We start from the raw sequence: 16,935 nt of genomic DNA on the forward strand, positions 1-16,935 counted from the left end.
TGTAATTCTGCCACAGAGATACACTAAAAACGCATCTGGTGTGCAGTATACAAACAAACATGGAACAATATATTTATTAATCTGTTAATATGTTAATAAAAAGACAAATGTAGCGGTGTCTGACTAGAGTTGAGGCTTAGATTGATGACGTCATTGTTTCAGAAAATATACAGTTTCTCTATCCAATGATTTATCCACTCTGGGACCTGGTTTTATAAAAATATCGGCTTCGCTCTTCCAAATTGCTGTATACGTGACTCCGTGTGCATGGGGCCTTAGTCAATTTCAATTGAATTTTGTAATATCTGGATAAGTTTCCTGACTGTGGAAATAACAGGCAACTTTAAATTTATGATTATGATCAGAAAAAGCTTGGAAATATTATTCTAGTTTTGTGCAGATGTGCAGAAACTGTTAATCCGAACACTAGGCTCAATACTCGGAGCCGATCCTCCTTATATGCAGGCTGCGTAGGGCCCCCTTGCACTCAAGTTTGGTTTTTTAATTTCTTACTGGCACAGCAGTGACTTCTCTGACAAATCACTCATTGATGTGGGGGTATAAGTGGTTATGTAAGCAGTAAAGAGGAGTCACCACCTTCTTGTCTTCAGCTATGCACAAAACACAGATTCTCATCACTTGACATCACTTCCAAAATACTCAGGCAGGCACATTTGACGAGGTCGCAGCTGATGTGGTTGTCCTTTTTTTTTTTGGGTTTAGGAGTCTTTTGACAGCTCACTCTGAAGAATAAATCTGTTCACAACAATGTAAAAGAAATGGAAGAACAATGTCTTGTACCATTTCTTCATTTTGTGAAGCACGTTGTAATGTCCAATAAGTTCGTCCGAGAGGTCAACACCACCCATGGATTTATTATACTTCAGCACTTCTGCTGGAATAGGGACCCAATGAATGTCCCCTCTTTTGGTCTTTCTGCTGAGGTCGTTAGCTTTGGTTCTTGGAAAGCCCTGTCTGTTAGGGCGTATGTTGCCACCAGGGTGAGCTTGAGCAGAAAAACAGTGAAGAGGGTCGGGCTGGTATAAAAGCTATCCATAAACACCTGATATCCAAGTTCAGTGAAATCCAAAAGCTGCATTACTGATTCATAACCGAGGCCTTTACCTGCTTCTGTGGAGGACTTTCCTTCCACATGTATATTTACAAACTGAATCTGCAAGGACAAACAATTTATAACCCCATTTGGTGGCTCCAGTTCTAGCCTTTGAAGCAACAATACACTCGTCCACTGCCAGCTGCATTTTTGGTGAATATAAGTCTTTCAAGTCTGCATAGAAAGATTTTATTTTAAACAGTCTATTATAGTATGGGGTTCCCTTTTTCTTGCATTCTCTTCGATTAGTTTAGAAAGATCTGGGGTGTTTCCCACTAACATTGTCTCTTAGCTCGCTACAAAGTCTCTAAAGGTATGTCTTCACTAGAGATGCACCTTTTCTAGGTGTGTTTACTGAACGATACCTTAGGAGGTATAGTTCAATAATTCCCATAACATGTGAATACAGCTTAATTTATGCTTTACGTGTGATGTTACCAGGTGCTGTCCATTGTGGTGTTCCTGAATTGGTTGATACTAATGGATAAAAAATGTGTTTACTCCAATCATGGTCCTTTTCAGTGTGATATCTGAGAAAGATGTCTTCTTTATGAAATAAATGTTGAGTTTAAATAGAGACACAGAACTCTTCCTGTTAGAACGCAACAAACTTGAGTAAAACCTGTACTTTCGTTTAACAACATAAATCATGTCAGGCAAGAAAAACACTTTTTTTATGTACCTTACTGCACGTTTTGCACCATTTCAAAGAGAAATGTCCACTGAGTGGCGCTTAAACATGGGTTCACCCATTTGTATTACGTTGATATAGGTACAAATTGCCGTGGTTTTATTACGTTGCTTCAAGGTAAGTATTGTGACGGATCAGAATTCAAATATATGAGGAATGTCGCTAAAAGTTTATGCTCTTGTGTTGAACATATGCCCTACACCAAAACCAACCCTAAACCTACCCGATAGTGTTAACAAATGCAAAACTTATATAAAAACACATTGGTTGATGCAACCGTGCCATTTGAACTTCCTTATATGGAGTTTGAACTGTTTTGTTGAACTGTTGTTCTCATGGGATTCGAACTGGAGCTCCTCACCTCTCATGTACATCTCTGTACTCTGAGAGCTACCAAACAAACTCACCATCTATGAAAACCCATAGATATTAAGCTGGATATGTGTGATGATTACATTAAAAAGCTTTGGTTTTCAAATCTCCCAGCATATTAATATTGTTTTGAAGTCGTAACATGTTATTCCTCAAGTAATTTTGCTAAAACCCCTACACCACCACTACGTTTGAGTTATTGTGACTCTTAGGTAATTGGTAAAATATACACACCTTCTCATTCAAAGAGTTTTCTTTATTTTCAGGACTATGAAAATTGTAGAGTCACACTGAAGGCATCAAGGGCTATTTGACCAAGAAGGAGAGTGATGGGGTGCTGCGCCAGATAACCTGGCCTCCACAGTCACCGGACCTGAACCCAGTCGAGATGGTTTAGGGGTGAGCTGGACCGCAGACAGAAGGCAAAAGGGCCAACAAGTGCTAAGCATCTCTCGGGGAACTCCTTCAAGACTGTTGGAAGACCATTTCAGGTGACTACCTCTTGAAGCTCATCAAGAGAATGCCAAGAGTGTGCAAAGCAGTAATCAAAGCAAAAGGTGGCTACTTTGAAGAACCTACAATGACATATTTTCAGTTGTTTCACACTTTTTTGTTATGTATATAATTCCATATATAATTCCACATGTGTTTGTTCATAGTTTTGATGCCTTCAGTGTGAATCTACAATTTTCATACTCATGAAAATAAAGAAAACTCTTTGAATGAGAAGGTGTGTCCAAACTTTTGGTCTGTACTGTACATGAAAGTGACTTACAATTTCTTTGACTTAATTTAATCCATTTTTCCCTTGGTGAAATTCATTTAAAGGCCTGAAAACACCACGAAGGTAAAGATGAATCTTTAAACATTGATACTCCCAACAATTTAGATTGTTTTTGTTTTGTTTTATCCTAAAAAAATAAAAATAAAGTCAGAGTCCTTTTAAAAAGGTCAGTTAGACTCCAAATGGACACCTGGTAACCAAATGAATCAAAACTACACCCTTTTTATTCACTTATCATCATTTCCTCTCTGATTTAAGGAATACATTATGGGTAGGGATTGGGTTAGGTCTATATTTATGGACAGTTAACTGCAGTGCCCATACTGAATATATTATGTACATCAATTCAGAACTGCTCTGCCTATGAAACCACACAAGAAAAAAATTAGAACAACATTTGAACATAGCTAAAAAGTCTTTATTTAGAACAGTTCTTATGACAAAAACAGTGAAACTAAAACAGATTTGATCAGTGATAATTTTAGAACTAATTAAACAAAAAATGCTAAATCTTTATTTTTTTTTATTTTAGAACAGTTTTTCCATTCAAATAAATCTAAAACCGTTAAATGCTAATTGTGATAATTATCCAGTTACTGAAGAACCAAAGCAACGTTTACAAAGCATAGGAACACACTCAAGGCAGTCACTGAGAAGGTTTGTCTTCTAACCAACAGGAAAACAAAGCCACTGAAAGACACGAAAGAGGAAAGTGTGGAAGCAGAACAAAGAACATTTGAATAAATTAGGCTAGATTTATTTTAATTTACTAATTCTATGTGGAAATCTTTTTTCTTCTTCTAATGTGTGCACTAGATGGAACACAAAAGCTCCCTATAACAGAAAGAATCATGATCAAAACTTACTGGTCACGCATCCCTCGCTGTACAGTCTCAAACCAGCAATGGCTTTTTTCCCTTCATCTTCCTCCTCAGAACTATATTTCAGGGTCTGATGTATCCACCTAAACTTGGAAACATTTCTTGAACAACTATTAGATTTGAACTCTTTGAACAATGTTAGATAAACTAAAAACAGTTCAAGCATGATTTACATTAAAAAAAGACTAAAAAACAATTAATATTTCCCACCCTGCTCATGCCAGACATTGTAACAGTCCCATTTTGGCAGAAGACACAGTGACACCTCACAGGTTTCACACATGACTGGTGTCTTCTGATGGCAAAGCTTGCACTTTCTCCATCCAACAGTGCTGTCGTCTTTGGATTGTGGCAGTCGACTTTTGAAGCCTGAGGAGCAGCTGTGCCTCATTCCAAGCCTGCAAGTTCCAGAACAAGTGTTTCCCTGAATGCTTTCTGGGTCAGGGGTCTTTCCTTCTTTACTCCGGCCAGATGCTGAGGCAAAATGAAGGCATTGACAACAGCCATATCTACAAAGTGGTAAAAGAAGGTCCGATACCATTTCCGTGTCTTGTGGAGCACTTTGTATTATCCAATGAGGGCATCGGGCAGGTCCACTCCCCCCATGAACCTGTTGGTAGTCCAGCACAGCACCTGGAATAGGTACATGCACTTGGGACCACTGCCCATCATTGTCCTTCACCCTCTTTTGCACTGTGTCACCTGCATATACTCTGTGGAATGTAGAACACATCAGTACTTCCTGGGTGTCTTTCCATTCCACCAACAGCAGCCCTTCCTCTCTGAGCCATTGTATGGACCCTTGTGGAGAATTCCGCGGCAATCTGTTGATGGTTGTCTTTGGGAAACTGATCCTGTTTGGACGAATGGTACCACATGCCCAAATCCTCTTAGAGATGGAGGTCCCTGAGAAGTATGGGACTGGTGTAAAAGTTGTCAACATACAGGTTGTAAACAGTGCCCAACATCTTTTCATCTATGAGTGACATGACAGGCTCACTTACCCTCATACATGAAGAACGCAAAGTTGTAACCACTTAGTGAGTCTGCCAAGACAAAAAGCTTGTAGCCCCATTTAGTGGGTTTGTTCTTCATGTATTGTTTGAGTCCAGACCTCGCCTTTGATGCCACCATCCTCTCATCTATGGAGATGTTGTGATTTGGATGAAAAAATGTTCTGCAGGCATCCCTCATGTTGTCAGAGAGGCTTGATCTTACCCAAGCGGTCGTAGGCTGCTCTTCCCTTTTTCTTCATCATTCTGAGAAACTCCCTACAGGACATGATCTTAGCATGAAGGGGAACACTGACTGATTATTGGAGGAGGTCTCAAATCTATACAGCGGAGAGCTTCACAAGACCCATGTTCACAACAAGTGCCGGGTAAGTCTTCTACAGAGATGTTATGCCATGGCATGTCTCCTCCCTGCTGATTTTTTTATCCATTGGCATTTGTGTGTGGAACGATGATTTGCAGCACAAATGATGAAAAGAAAAGCTGAAACAACTACAGTGCTGTGTATGATGCAGTTATCACTGATTTAAATAGGGATCAAATCCATGAATAAACATCTTCTCTAGAGCTGAATCGACGCTTGACACCGTGTTATCCCTGTCTGAGACATATCTCTCCAAGTCTTTCTGTTGCTCTTCATCGACCTCTTCCAGAACACTCAACACCACAAAAACTCTTCTGAATTTATCGTTCCCTGATGCGGAGATTCAGATGTAACTTTTAAGAAAATCCGCTCACTGATAAATACTTTGTGTATCTCGCCGCAACTCTGTTCTGTGTATTCAGCGTGCGTGAAAACGAGAGCACACGAACATACGAACTTTGAGAATGGTCATGTTTAAGCAAAAATTCTTACACAAACTACACAAACCATCAATATTAGTAAAAATCCTTGTGGTTGGCTAACATTTCCGTCCATCAAAATTTTACTGGCTACACATTGACTGGCTTTAACAAAAAAAGATTTTGTGGTTATTGCCACCTCGCTGAGCCAGTCAGTGGCTCCCTGTATTTTCTAAGCTATAAAAGTGCCAGTGATTGAAGGACCGAGAAACAGTAAGTGGCAATATTTAATAATCAGTGTTTGGAATAACGGCGTTTAAAAGAACGGCGTTAGGTAACGACGTTATTTTTTCAGTAACGGGGTAATCTAACTAATTACTTTTCCCGTCGTTACAACGCCGTTAATGCTACTGAACGTTAAATGCGGTGCGTTACTATGCATTGATTTAATATGCAATCCGAATGCCCCCTGGCTCACACAGCGAGTGAGCAGGTGGGTTAATAACGAGTTAAGCGATTATGATTGGCTTAGGCAGAGTCGTGTTTCATGGTCGCCAATTAGAGCCAGTGTTTTTACCCACATGCGCCAGCGGCGCCAAACACACACAGTCACACACACGCAACAGCTACACAGAGATTCGCAGCAGCAGCAGAAATGGTGAGTCAGGAGCAATCCGATGAAAAGTTGGCATTTTCAAGGTGGAGATATAAGCACTACTTCAAATTCATTGTAGTCAAAGGCAAGAACGTGCATGTAATGTGTGACACATGCATCTACAAAGCTAGTGGCCAAAAACACTTTTCTTACAAAGAGTGCAGGATAAAACTCTTGCTGTCTGTTGACGTGCAGTAAATCTCGAAAGTTATGTACGAACACCTGTCTGTTCTACTTATTTTATCTGACTTGTGAAAACTGCTAAAAAAAAACTAAATCTTTCACATTTAGCAACTTTCTTTTTTTTCTTTTTTTTTTTTTACAGTAACGCAAATAGTTACTTTCCCTGGTAACGAGTTACTTTTATTATAGAGTAATTCAGTTACTAACTCAGTTACTTTTTGGAACAAGTAGTGAGTAACTATAACTAATTACTTTTTTAAAGTAACGTTCCCAACAGTGGTAATAATTACAAGTTGCAAAATCCAAGAGGAGAGATGGGGGAGGGCTCATTTTGCTTGGAGGGAGACTATTCTATGGGAAATACTTTGGGTTTCAATGCTGGAATACAAATTAGAATAAATATTTTTTTGAAAATGAACATTATTATTAATAACTAGAACTCAGATCATTAATGTAAACCAAGGAGGATCTTTCATTTGCCCCCCCATTTTTTTCATTGATTTGGATTAAAAAGTGGGATGCATTTTGAAGAGTGGACCCTTAGCTTGAAATGTATGCTGGTGTTTCTTGGAATAGTCTGAGCTGGGGGCCATTTCATAAAAGATGCTAAGAAAAGCAGGGATTAAAATCCAAAGCCTGACTTGAAATAACCTAGCAAGCCAATCAGAACTGAAGCGGTTTCATAAATGACAATTTAAGTTTACGCAATCTCACTAATTCGATCCAGGTTCAGTGTGTCAGGATAATTTGATGTGCACGCTTATTCTTAAGCAGCCCTTAATGTTGATCATGGATCAAATTATACCACCATGGCAAACAGCAAATATTTGAGCTGTTTAATGCATTTTAGACTCTGTGTTTACCCCAGTGCATAACTGACACATCACAGGGATATTTTTCATATGTAAATGTTTGAAAGTCATGCAAATATATAAATTTTTCTATCAGGAATGGACGAGGCTTACGTGAGTGAACTGGTGCAAATAGAAAATGCAATATAACAATGATGCGATAAAATAATGGTGCACTAAATTAGAATTTTTATTCTACGTATCACTGATTTGTTTTATAATAGTAGTTACTGTAAATCCAAGCTCTACTATCTCAAATGAAATGTCCCTTCCTCTTATCAGTTAAAATATAGTCTGATTTCTATTATTTATTTTCATTTTTAATTCAGTGGTTTTATTTTTTAATTTACGCTGCATCCGAAAGCTCAAACATTCTGCCTCCAGGGGCAGCACTCCAAGGCAGTAAGGCATCAAGCCACATTCTAATCCAAATTCTGCTTTACTTCTTGTCTCCAGAGGTACCTTCTTCTGATCGAATTTTGAAGATAGTACGCTGCCTCAGAAGTCTGTCCGAAATCACTTTTATGAGGTGCCTTTGTGGAAAAACACTGCCTGCAAAGTTATTGCCCGATACGGCAGTTAGGCAGCAAGTCAGCTGCCTAGGCCAAAGCCTTATGCTGTGTTCACACCAATCGCGAATAAAGCGTCTGGCGCGAATGATTTCAATGTTAAGTCAATGCAAAGGCGCGTTTACGCGCGTCTGGAGGTGAGGCGAATGAGACGTTTGGCGCGGTACGGAAGATGCGAATTCGCCTTGCGCGAATGGTGCATTTTGTGCATTTATGCACAATGTGCATGTAAATTCGCGCTGCGTTAACCAATCAGGAGCCTGCTTGCTGCTGTGGCGGCAGGCCCGTCCAGAGTCACTCATTCAAAATGGAGGAACGACTGATATTATCAGTGAGCAGTCATCCAGAAATCTATGACACAAGTTCCTATTTCTATAGAGACAGGAATAAAAAGGACCTTGCTTGGAAGAGTGTCAGTGAGGAGATTGAGCAACCTGGTAAGTTGTAAATACACATTTCACTTTTGAGTCACAGGTTTATCGACCTGCGCAACTATTTACTTTTCGCTAACAAGATAATGTGTTTATTCAGAGGACGTGTGCAGAAAAAAATGGAAAAGCCTCAGGGGCACTTACCTGAAGGAGAAGAGGAAGGAGATGGAGAAGAGGAGTGGGTCAGCAGCAGGGTCAGTGAAGAAGTGTAAGTACTCACAGATCCTGGGATTCCTCGAGCCCTTCGTCACCCCACGGGAGACAACCAGTAACATGGGGGGGGTCGAGGCCGAGGTCACAGAGTAAGACCACCCCAGGGACCAGGGAGAGGGAGAGCCGGAAGCAGGGGATAAGGAAACAGGTGAGTTTCAATTAAGCCAATTTTACAAGGCATATATGCTGTCATTGTTTACAGATGAAGAGTATAATGTAATCTCTCTTTGACTATTGTTACCAACGTGTTGTATTAACATATAGTATTGTCTTGACTGAGCCTACAGATAATGAAGAGGCTGATCCGAGATCCCCTGCTGCTTCTCCTGTCTCCTTCACCCCCTGCTGCTGCACCCACAGGTGTGTGAAGGCAATAGTACAAACAATATTTGAACATGTTGTGTGCAGAAAACATCAGTACAGTATCCACTCATAGCTTTAACATTCACATAGTCAAAAAATGTGTGAATTAGTCCCTTTACTAATAATCATTGTATTCGTATATGCAGACTCAATTCTATTGCAATGTGTGCCACCAATCATCTGCATACATACTTTTTAACCACTGTTCATTTACATGTTTATATTCCTGATGTTTATATGTCTGAAGTATAACTTTAATTATGTAAAATATGTTAAAGCAATTTCACACTTGTATTTAAGCACTGGCTATGTATGTCACTCACACAGGCACAGATATTATTCCCCCAATATCTAGACAATTTTGTTAATTCAATTATCATCTTTCTGTCTTCTCATTACACTGTGTGTTGTATTTTTGATTTCACAGGTCAACAGAGGAGAGGCACCCGGCGGCCCCGTGATGGTCCATCGGAGGTGGAGCAGACGCTGCTCGAACTCCTGAGGCGTCCTCCAGCCGCACCACCACCATCACCAACAACACCACCACTACCACCACAGTGTGCTGACGAGCACTTCCTCCTCAGCCTTCTGCCTTTTCTGCAGAGCATGCCGCCTCATATAAAAGAAACTATCAAGTTTCAAATGTATAAATTGGCAATGGAAAACAGCACCATTGTGCTAGATTTGGAACAGCCCACAGTAGGCTTTAAAGAATATGAGGCAGCAGGTTCTGCAGGAAACACAGAATGCCCTCCTTCCTCTTCTCCTTCATTTTGTTCCCTGAGGCTCTTTCACGTTACAAGCGAGGTCCTTTTTTTTCTGTCTCTATATTTAAATAGTTACATGTTTGTATTTTTTTACATTTATATTCAGATTATTTTAAGTTTGGCCTGAATAAATTATTTTTAAATATGACTAAATGCCTGGTGTGGATCTAATGCACAACAAATCAAGTGTTTTATCACATTAAAACTTGATTTCAATATATGACACATTCATTTTGTATTGAACGCTATTTATTCCATATCTAAATCTTGATTATATGAAACATGTATTATAATGTAAAGACAACCAATATACTTTAGTGTGTCTGGACAGTGTTGTGTAAGGAAAACAAAGAAATGACAGGACAGGTCAATTAATTTTGGAGGCTGGCTCCATTTATCATCAAAACAAAAATAAATGACATTATTTTACAGTAATAACCTGAACAAAGAAATGGCACAGACCTATAGAATTATAAATCAAATGAGGAATGACCTTGTTCAGCTATGTTAACTATGAATGTTTTTATCATTTTACCTGCTTTTATAATTTTACCTTATATACTAACGAGGAAAACCTACCATTTGAAAAAGTTAATGAGTCAGGATCTAAAATTATTAAATGTGCATTGTTGTGTAGGACCTGACAGCCTGGAACTGGGCCAGCAGGAGTAGAGCAGACAGATAGAGCAGACACAGTGCATGACCTGCAAACAGAGAGGAGGCAGAAAAAAACAACATACAAACCAATAATCTTACATAAAACATATTGCATTTAATCTTTAAAAAATGTTTATATATATATATATATATATATATATATATATATTTTTTTTTTTTTTTTTTTTTGTGTGTGTTTATATATATATTAGTAATGGAAGTAAAACTCTTTTAAGATAGTCATGCTCTTTATAGGTTTGTGGGTGGCTCTTAAAAGAGCCGTTGTGGGGAAGTCATGAGTAGGACTTCAAACACTACTCTGTCGGCTGCCATGCTACTGCTCCCTCCGCCGAGAAGTGTGCCATGAAGACATCCCTCACCCGGACTGCCTCTCTGGAGGAGAAGTTTGCTGCAACCCGACCCAGACCTGGCACCGGCTCCTCTCCAGCTTGTCCCGCGCCCCTCACAGCAGGTGACTCTCTCCTCTCCGAACACCTCATGAAGTTCTGGAGAACACATGTCGCCTTCACACAGTTCTCCACAACTTCAGGGTGGACCTCGATGAGCCGCCGGTACATCCTCCACTGTGAGGAGAGGATGCCAAAGGTGTTCTCCACCAACAGTCGGGCTCTGGAGAGGCGGTAATTGAAGACACGCCTCTCCGGAGGAAGGGTGCGTCCAGGGAAAGGCCCCATGAGGTTCCTCCGCAGCGGGAACGCCTCATCAGCCACTAAGACATGGGGATGGGGCCCTCTTTCATCAGCACCAGGTAGAGGCTGGTCAGGAGGCAGATGAAGTGTGCCAGTCCGGAGAGCCTGTCCAAAGGCGGAGTTCGCCAGAATCCCACCGTCACTGGCCCTGCCGTACCCCCCAACATCGATCACCCGGAAGCGATACTTCGCATCCACAACTGCAAGGAGAACAATGGAGAAGGTTCCCTTGTAATTGTGGAACTGGGATCCTGAATTGGGGGGTGCCTTCATCCCCACATGCTTCCCATCCACCGCTCCACAGCACAAAGGGAAGTTCCACTGCTCCTGGAATCCCTCTGCGATTGACCTCCAGTCACCAGTGGTGGGCACAGCCATGTACTCCTCCACAAGGCAGTCCCAGATGGCAGTCACTACCTGGGGAACAATCTGGCACACTGTGGAGACACCAACCCTGTAGCTGGACGCTATGGTCCTGAATGAGTCCCCAGTGGCAAGAAACCTAGAAAACATTGTTATAAATATTATTATAATGTTATTATAATAATATATTATTATTATAATATTAGAACATTACTGTAAGTACACTGCAATAGTACCACTTTATTGAATTTAAAGGAAGCCTAAATAACAAATTAACAAGGATTAAACTGTGACTGAAAAACCAGGCCTAAACCAGGACAAAAGTAGGTCTCAACCAGGTCTTAACCACGATTGTACCAGAACAAAATCAGGTCTAAATAAAATTAAATCAGGACTTAAAATACAAAGACCTACTGAGTATCACTAGAAAGAGCACCAACAGTGGTAATGTTATCCGTAGTTTGAGAAACATTGATAGCATAGCGTATTTTAGCATACTGTATTTAATATATGTAATATACTGCATTTAAAATACATACACATTTACTAACCGAAGACAGATGGACAGGCGCTCCGCAGCTGTGATAGAGCGCCTGTAGTTGGTGTCCTGGAGGGTGATACTCGCTCCGACATGGGACAACAGGTCATCATATTGGGCGCGAGACAGGCGGAAGTACCGCTGAAAGCGGCCGTCATCCAGGCGCAGCTCCTGTAGCAAATGATGAAACTCACCAAACTGGGAACGCCTCCGGAGGGTCTGGTGGACCCAAGTACGGCGACGCTGACCCCTACGCTGCTGTTCTGCTCTCCAGAGCAAATACAAAGCGGTAACTCTCTCGATGAATACTCGATCAACATCAGCCATCTTGCAAACAGACAACCGTCTAGCACTTGCCCCTCCCACTAGAAGCGGATTCCGCCTCGGACACACGTCAATTTCGCTTCAAACTCTTGTTTTTCACGCGCGTCTATTTCGCTCTAGACGCGCGAATGCACTCAAAATGCTCAAGCGGCAAACTAGACGCGGTAGACGCGAATTTGACACTTTATTCGCGTTTGGTGTGAACACAGCATTAGTGTTTTTAATGCTTTAAAGAACAAGCAAAGGCTATAGCCCCCCTTAAATGACCACTCAGTCCCCCTAACTGAGTCAAATAATAAAGTCAAATAACTGTATGTGAGAAAGTCAGCGCCCTAATATCAATGCGTTCCTATCAGTCAGTGTTTAGAGGAACTCAGGTTAGCCTGACAGTTAGCCTGCTCTGGACCAGGTTAGTTTCCCAGCATAAGTTGCCACAGTGACTGAGCTTGAGCTATGGTAATTTTGCTTTATGAAACCAAATCAAGTTAAAATAAGTCAGACTTACTTGTTGAACTTGTTTTATGAAACAGCCCCCTGGTCAGAACTATGAGCGATGAAACGCAAGTACTGCCGTTCACTTTGTACGTTTAAATGGCAGGTCCTTCAGCATTTATGTTAGCCCTTTCCTCTCCGGTGTACAAGCTCAGAACATGAATCTTGAGTGTTTTAGCTTTCAAATGATATATACAGTGGGGCTCGAAAGTTTGGGCACCCCTTGCAGAATCTGTGAAAATGGGAGTAATTTTAAAAAAATAAGAGAGATCATACTAAAAGCATGTTATATTTAATTTAGTACTGTCCTGAGTAAGATATTGTACATAAAAGATCTTAACAAATATAAAAAATGCTGAAATTATTAAAATAACCCCACTCAAATTTGGGAACCCTTGGTTCTTAATACTGTGTGCTGTTACCTGATGATCCACGACTGTCTTTCTGTTTTCTGATGGTTGTGCATGAGTCCCTTGTTTGTTCTGAACAGTTAAACTGAGAACTGTTCTTCAGAAAAATCTTTAAGGTTCTGCAGGTTCTTCAGCTTTCCAGCATCTTTGAACCCTTTCCAGCAGTGACTGTATGATTTTGAGATACAAATTTTCACACTAAGGACAATTGAGGCACTCCAACACAATTATTAAAAAAGATTCAAACATTCACTGATGCTCCAGAAAGAAACAAGATGCATTAAGATTTGGGGGTGAAAACTTTTGAACATGATGAAGATGGCCAAATTGGTCTTATTTTGTTGAAATATGATTTTTTTCCCATTTAGTATGTTTCCCGGTACACAAATTAAGTACAATTTACCTTGATCTTCAAATACCAAAAGTTTTCACCCCCCAAATCTTAATGCATCTAGTTTCCTTCTGGAGCATCGGTGAATGTTTGAACCTTTTTAAATAGTTGTCTTTGAGTGCCTCAATTGTCCTTAGTGTGAAAAGATGTATCTCAAAATCATACAGTCACTGCTGGAAAGGGTTCAAATATGCAAAGATGCTGGAAAACTGAAGAATCTGCACGACCTTAAAGATTTTTCTGAAGAACAGTTCTCAGTTTAACTGTTCAGAACAAACAAGGGACTCATGCACAACCATCAGAAAACAGAAAGACAGTCGTGGATCATCAGGTAACAGCACACAGTATTAAGAACCAAGGGTTCCCAAATTTGAGTGGGGTTATTTTAATAATTTCAGCATTTTTTATATTTGTTAAGATCTTTTATGTACAATATCTTACTCAGGACAGTACTAAATTAAATATAACATGCTTTTAGTATGATCTCTCTTATTTTTTCAGCTTGCCGAAATGTATGCACCATTTACACCTGGTACGGAGCAGGTATACATTTCTTTTCTACCAACTAACATTTTGAAAATACAATTTCATGAATTCAAAAGTTTACGTCAGAATGGCTTTACAAACAAAAAGGAGTTCTGCTTGTGTTTCATGAATGAAGCCCATTGTGTAATAATTATCAGGTTTTTATATACATAGATAACAGAAACTGATAGCAGAACTGTTGATGAATCATCTTTAACTTAAATTTTAAAGCTTTACCTATCAATTAATTATCAGTTTCACTGTATCATTAATAAGTTTTGATCATGCATTATTTCATGATATGAATGTATATGAATGTTCACCATAATTTGTTCAACCACATTAACAACATATTGCATTAGATTTTCTAGTACTAGGAAGAACGGTTCTAAATTCAGTCCTTCATGTGCTATTGGAAATTTTCTATTTCCCACTTATCAACTTAAGCTCGTTCTTTGTTGTTTAAAGGGATTCTTAACCCCAAAATAAACTCTTTAAAGTGACACAACTAAAAATATGGATGTTAGAGGAAGAAAGGATGAGGTATGAATGGTAAAGAAGACAACTGCTGTGAAATATATTTATATTGTTACTGACAAATGGTTAAATTGTTTTTAGAACAAACTACAGTATATACAAGCTAAAGAAGAACAAACAAAATAGCAAAGATATTATTAACATCCTAGTGTTAAAAAGTTTGTGTGGGTGGGGGGGGCAGCTTGGGGGTCAGGTCATCCATGTTAACAGCATAGATGTTTTTGGGAATTGCCTACACAAGTGTGTCACTGCTAAGTTAATAAATACAAATATATTACTGGTAATGTCAAGTGTAAAACTGCCTCCCAATTCCCAAGTGTAGCATTTCTCAGTTACTTTCCTGGAATGTTTAGTTTATTCAATACACCCAATTTAGGTTAAATAATCTTAGATTAGGGAACACATTCATTACTAACTAGTTGCTTAATAGAATGCATATTATTAACATTAGCCGTTTATTGGTTCTAATAAAACACTTACTAATGCCTTATTCGGCATGACCATATTCTGGATCCCCACACCTAAACAACCACTACCACCGCTTAAAAGTCACCCAATTCCATGGAACAATTTTGGATTTGGCAACCATGCATTCAACATGAGCTACAGGAGTCAGATTTGACTGATCACAGGTCGAGTGCAAGTAGAGATGACGGACCATGCTGGAGAATTTGCTGCTCATCAGATCCTGAGCTCATAGACAAATATCTGATATTGTAAGATGTGCTTCCTTTACACAGAGTGCGACTGATTGTGAAATTGAAAGTCCACAGTTGGTGCTCAATCCAAAGAGATTTAAATAATCCATATATTGATAGCGGCTCCCTGATGCACAAACATTATATGCAATATTAGAATGTTTGCGGGAGCAGGATTAACAAAACGCATACAATGAATGTTGACTGTAGAAAGCAAAAGCCGAATCACAGACATTTTGGGGAATTTAGTTAGTGACCAGTAGGGGACATGTTGGGTTCACTTAATTTTGTCATGGCCACGACCTATTCCCACAAGTTAATGTGATATGTTGTGGCCACGAGATGCTATGTTGGGGGAACAACATTCTTTTCTAGTATCCATGAGTTTTATTGTTAAAGGAGTTGACCATCTTCACATGTGTATTGGATTGCACTGAATGGGCTCTTCATTTTTTACCTCGGTAATAACGCAGTGTTTTAAAGTTTACCAAATGTTTCACACAATTGAATGATTTTATGGATTTTTTAAATGGAATGCAAAAGTTTTATTTTTAATTGCATTTGAACTACAGATGTACAGATACATTTCCATATAACAGAACACACACCAAAAATTAAATAAAAATAAGTTTCTCTTTACATTGAAGGAATACAAGTCATATCCTCACCTTCAAATACTCACCTTCAAGTCATAAACTCGTAAGAACTTTATCTTCAAAAAAACAAAAAAAAAACAAACCATAATTTCTTCATTCGGAGCGCTCTTTGACCCTCCCATAGACAGCAAGGGTACTACCACGATCAATGTCCAGAAACATAGGAAGGACATCAGTAAAATAGTCCATGTGACATCAGTAGTTTAAAGCTAAGAGAATACTTTGTGCGCAAAGAAAACAAAAATAAAATTTTCAACAATTCTTATACAGTCTGCTGTGGCTTGCCTCCATTTTGGGGAGTATCACGATGCATGCGTGCACTTCTGCTTCGTGTAAACAACACATGCGCATGCTGACACATAAGCACTTATGCAGCAGCACAAAGCGCATGCATTGTTTACATGAAGCAGAAGTGCACACGTGCATTTTATAACTGTAATATTAAAAAAAAAACACAAAAAAACCACTGAGTTTTGAAAATGTAAAAAAAAATATATATATTTACTGATGGCTCGTGGTCGCCTTAGCACAGGGATGAAATGGGCAGCCACACAGAAGTACAATTGCAGGAAGAAATCCAATGAAAGACAGAGAAGCCAGGAACAAGAGGGCAAACGCCAAGGATTTGACTATACAAGATGGGGTTAGCACACCTTAAAGAGTCGCAAACGAGCCACAGCTGGAACTGATTAGCTCGTTACGGTAATCAGACACACCCACACAACAGTAGACATGGCACAGATGTGATCGTGATCCCATGAACCGTGACTTCCTGTTTGTTGCTGCTGCATGTTTTGAGTTTGAGCTCCATCAATTTAGTTCTTTATCGTGAATTTTTATCTTAAAATACATTTTATACACCATTTTTGTTTCTATAATGTGTGAATATATCACATATTATATTCTACAACAACAACAAAAAATCAGAGCGCCTTGTTATCACTAGTTTTATTTACATTTCCAG

At 39.4% G+C, this 16,935-nt stretch overlaps 2 protein-coding genes across 6 annotated transcripts; both read right to left on the bottom strand.

Moving 5' to 3' along the window:
- Positions 1 to 3,523: 3,523 nt before the first annotated feature.
- LOC132106110 (uncharacterized) lies at positions 3,524 to 5,142 on the bottom strand. 3 transcript variants are annotated; one of them, XR_009424028.1, is made up of 5 exons: positions 5,061 to 5,142; positions 4,847 to 4,984; positions 4,381 to 4,763; positions 4,053 to 4,240; positions 3,524 to 3,651 (listed from the first exon to the last, which is right to left on the bottom strand). XR_009424028.1 is itself a non-coding variant. In XM_059511746.1 (4 exons), exons 1-4 carry the CDS (start codon positions 5,122 to 5,124, stop codon positions 3,608 to 3,610), a joined length of 957 nt encoding a protein of 318 aa, XP_059367729.1. In that variant the 5' UTR covers positions 5,125 to 5,142; the 3' UTR covers positions 3,556 to 3,607. The 3 variants fall into 3 exon arrangements, 2 of the variants coding, with proteins under 2 accessions (XP_059367729.1, XP_059367730.1); XM_059511746.1 differs by having other exon boundaries at positions 3,556 to 3,651; positions 4,053 to 4,763; XM_059511747.1 differs by lacking the exon at positions 3,524 to 3,651 and having other exon boundaries at positions 4,027 to 4,240.
- A 5,393-nt stretch (positions 5,143 to 10,535) lies between these two features.
- zgc:194221 (uncharacterized protein LOC100191015 homolog) lies at positions 10,536 to 12,396 on the bottom strand. Of its 3 annotated transcripts, none has more exons than XM_059511695.1 (2): positions 11,952 to 12,396; positions 10,536 to 11,512 (listed from the first exon to the last, which is right to left on the bottom strand). In XM_059511695.1, the coding sequence occupies exons 1-2, from the start codon at positions 12,263 to 12,265 to the stop codon at positions 10,642 to 10,644; spliced, it is 1,185 nt and encodes a 394-aa protein (XP_059367678.1). In that variant the 5' UTR covers positions 12,266 to 12,396; the 3' UTR covers positions 10,536 to 10,641. The 3 variants fall into 3 exon arrangements, with proteins under 3 accessions (XP_059367678.1, XP_059367677.1, XP_059367676.1); XM_059511694.1 differs by having other exon boundaries at positions 10,536 to 11,539; XM_059511693.1 differs by having other exon boundaries at positions 10,536 to 11,539; positions 11,940 to 12,396.
- Between the last annotated feature and the right edge of the window lie 4,539 nt (positions 12,397 to 16,935).

Source organism: Carassius carassius, chromosome 26 (genome assembly GCF_963082965.1).
Source record: "Carassius carassius chromosome 26, fCarCar2.1, whole genome shotgun sequence".
In the NCBI taxonomy this organism is placed as follows: Eukaryota; Metazoa; Chordata; class Actinopteri; order Cypriniformes; family Cyprinidae; genus Carassius; species Carassius carassius.

Bases quoted from the DNA above. Each gene is read 5' to 3' on its own strand.
- zgc:194221 (XM_059511693.1), bottom strand. From the start codon at position 12,265: ATGGCTGATGTTGATCGAGTATTCATCGAGAGAGTTACCGCTTTGTAT. The intron at 11,540-11,939 runs GTATGTATTTTA...AATGTTTTCTAG, and splicing joins TGTCTTCGGTTAGTAAATGT to GTTTCTTGCCACTGGGGACT.
- LOC132106110 (XM_059511746.1), bottom strand. From the start codon at position 5,124: ATGTCCTGTAGGGAGTTTCTCAGAATGATGAAGAAAAAGGGAAGAGCA. The intron at 4,764-4,846 runs GTAAGTGAGCCT...CTTTTACACCAG, and splicing joins TGCGTTCTTCATGTATGAGG to TCCCATACTTCTCAGGGACC. The intron at 3,652-4,052 runs GTGGGAAATATT...CGTGTCTTTCAG, and splicing joins CAATGTCTGGCATGAGCAGG to TGGCTTTGTTTTCCTGTTGG.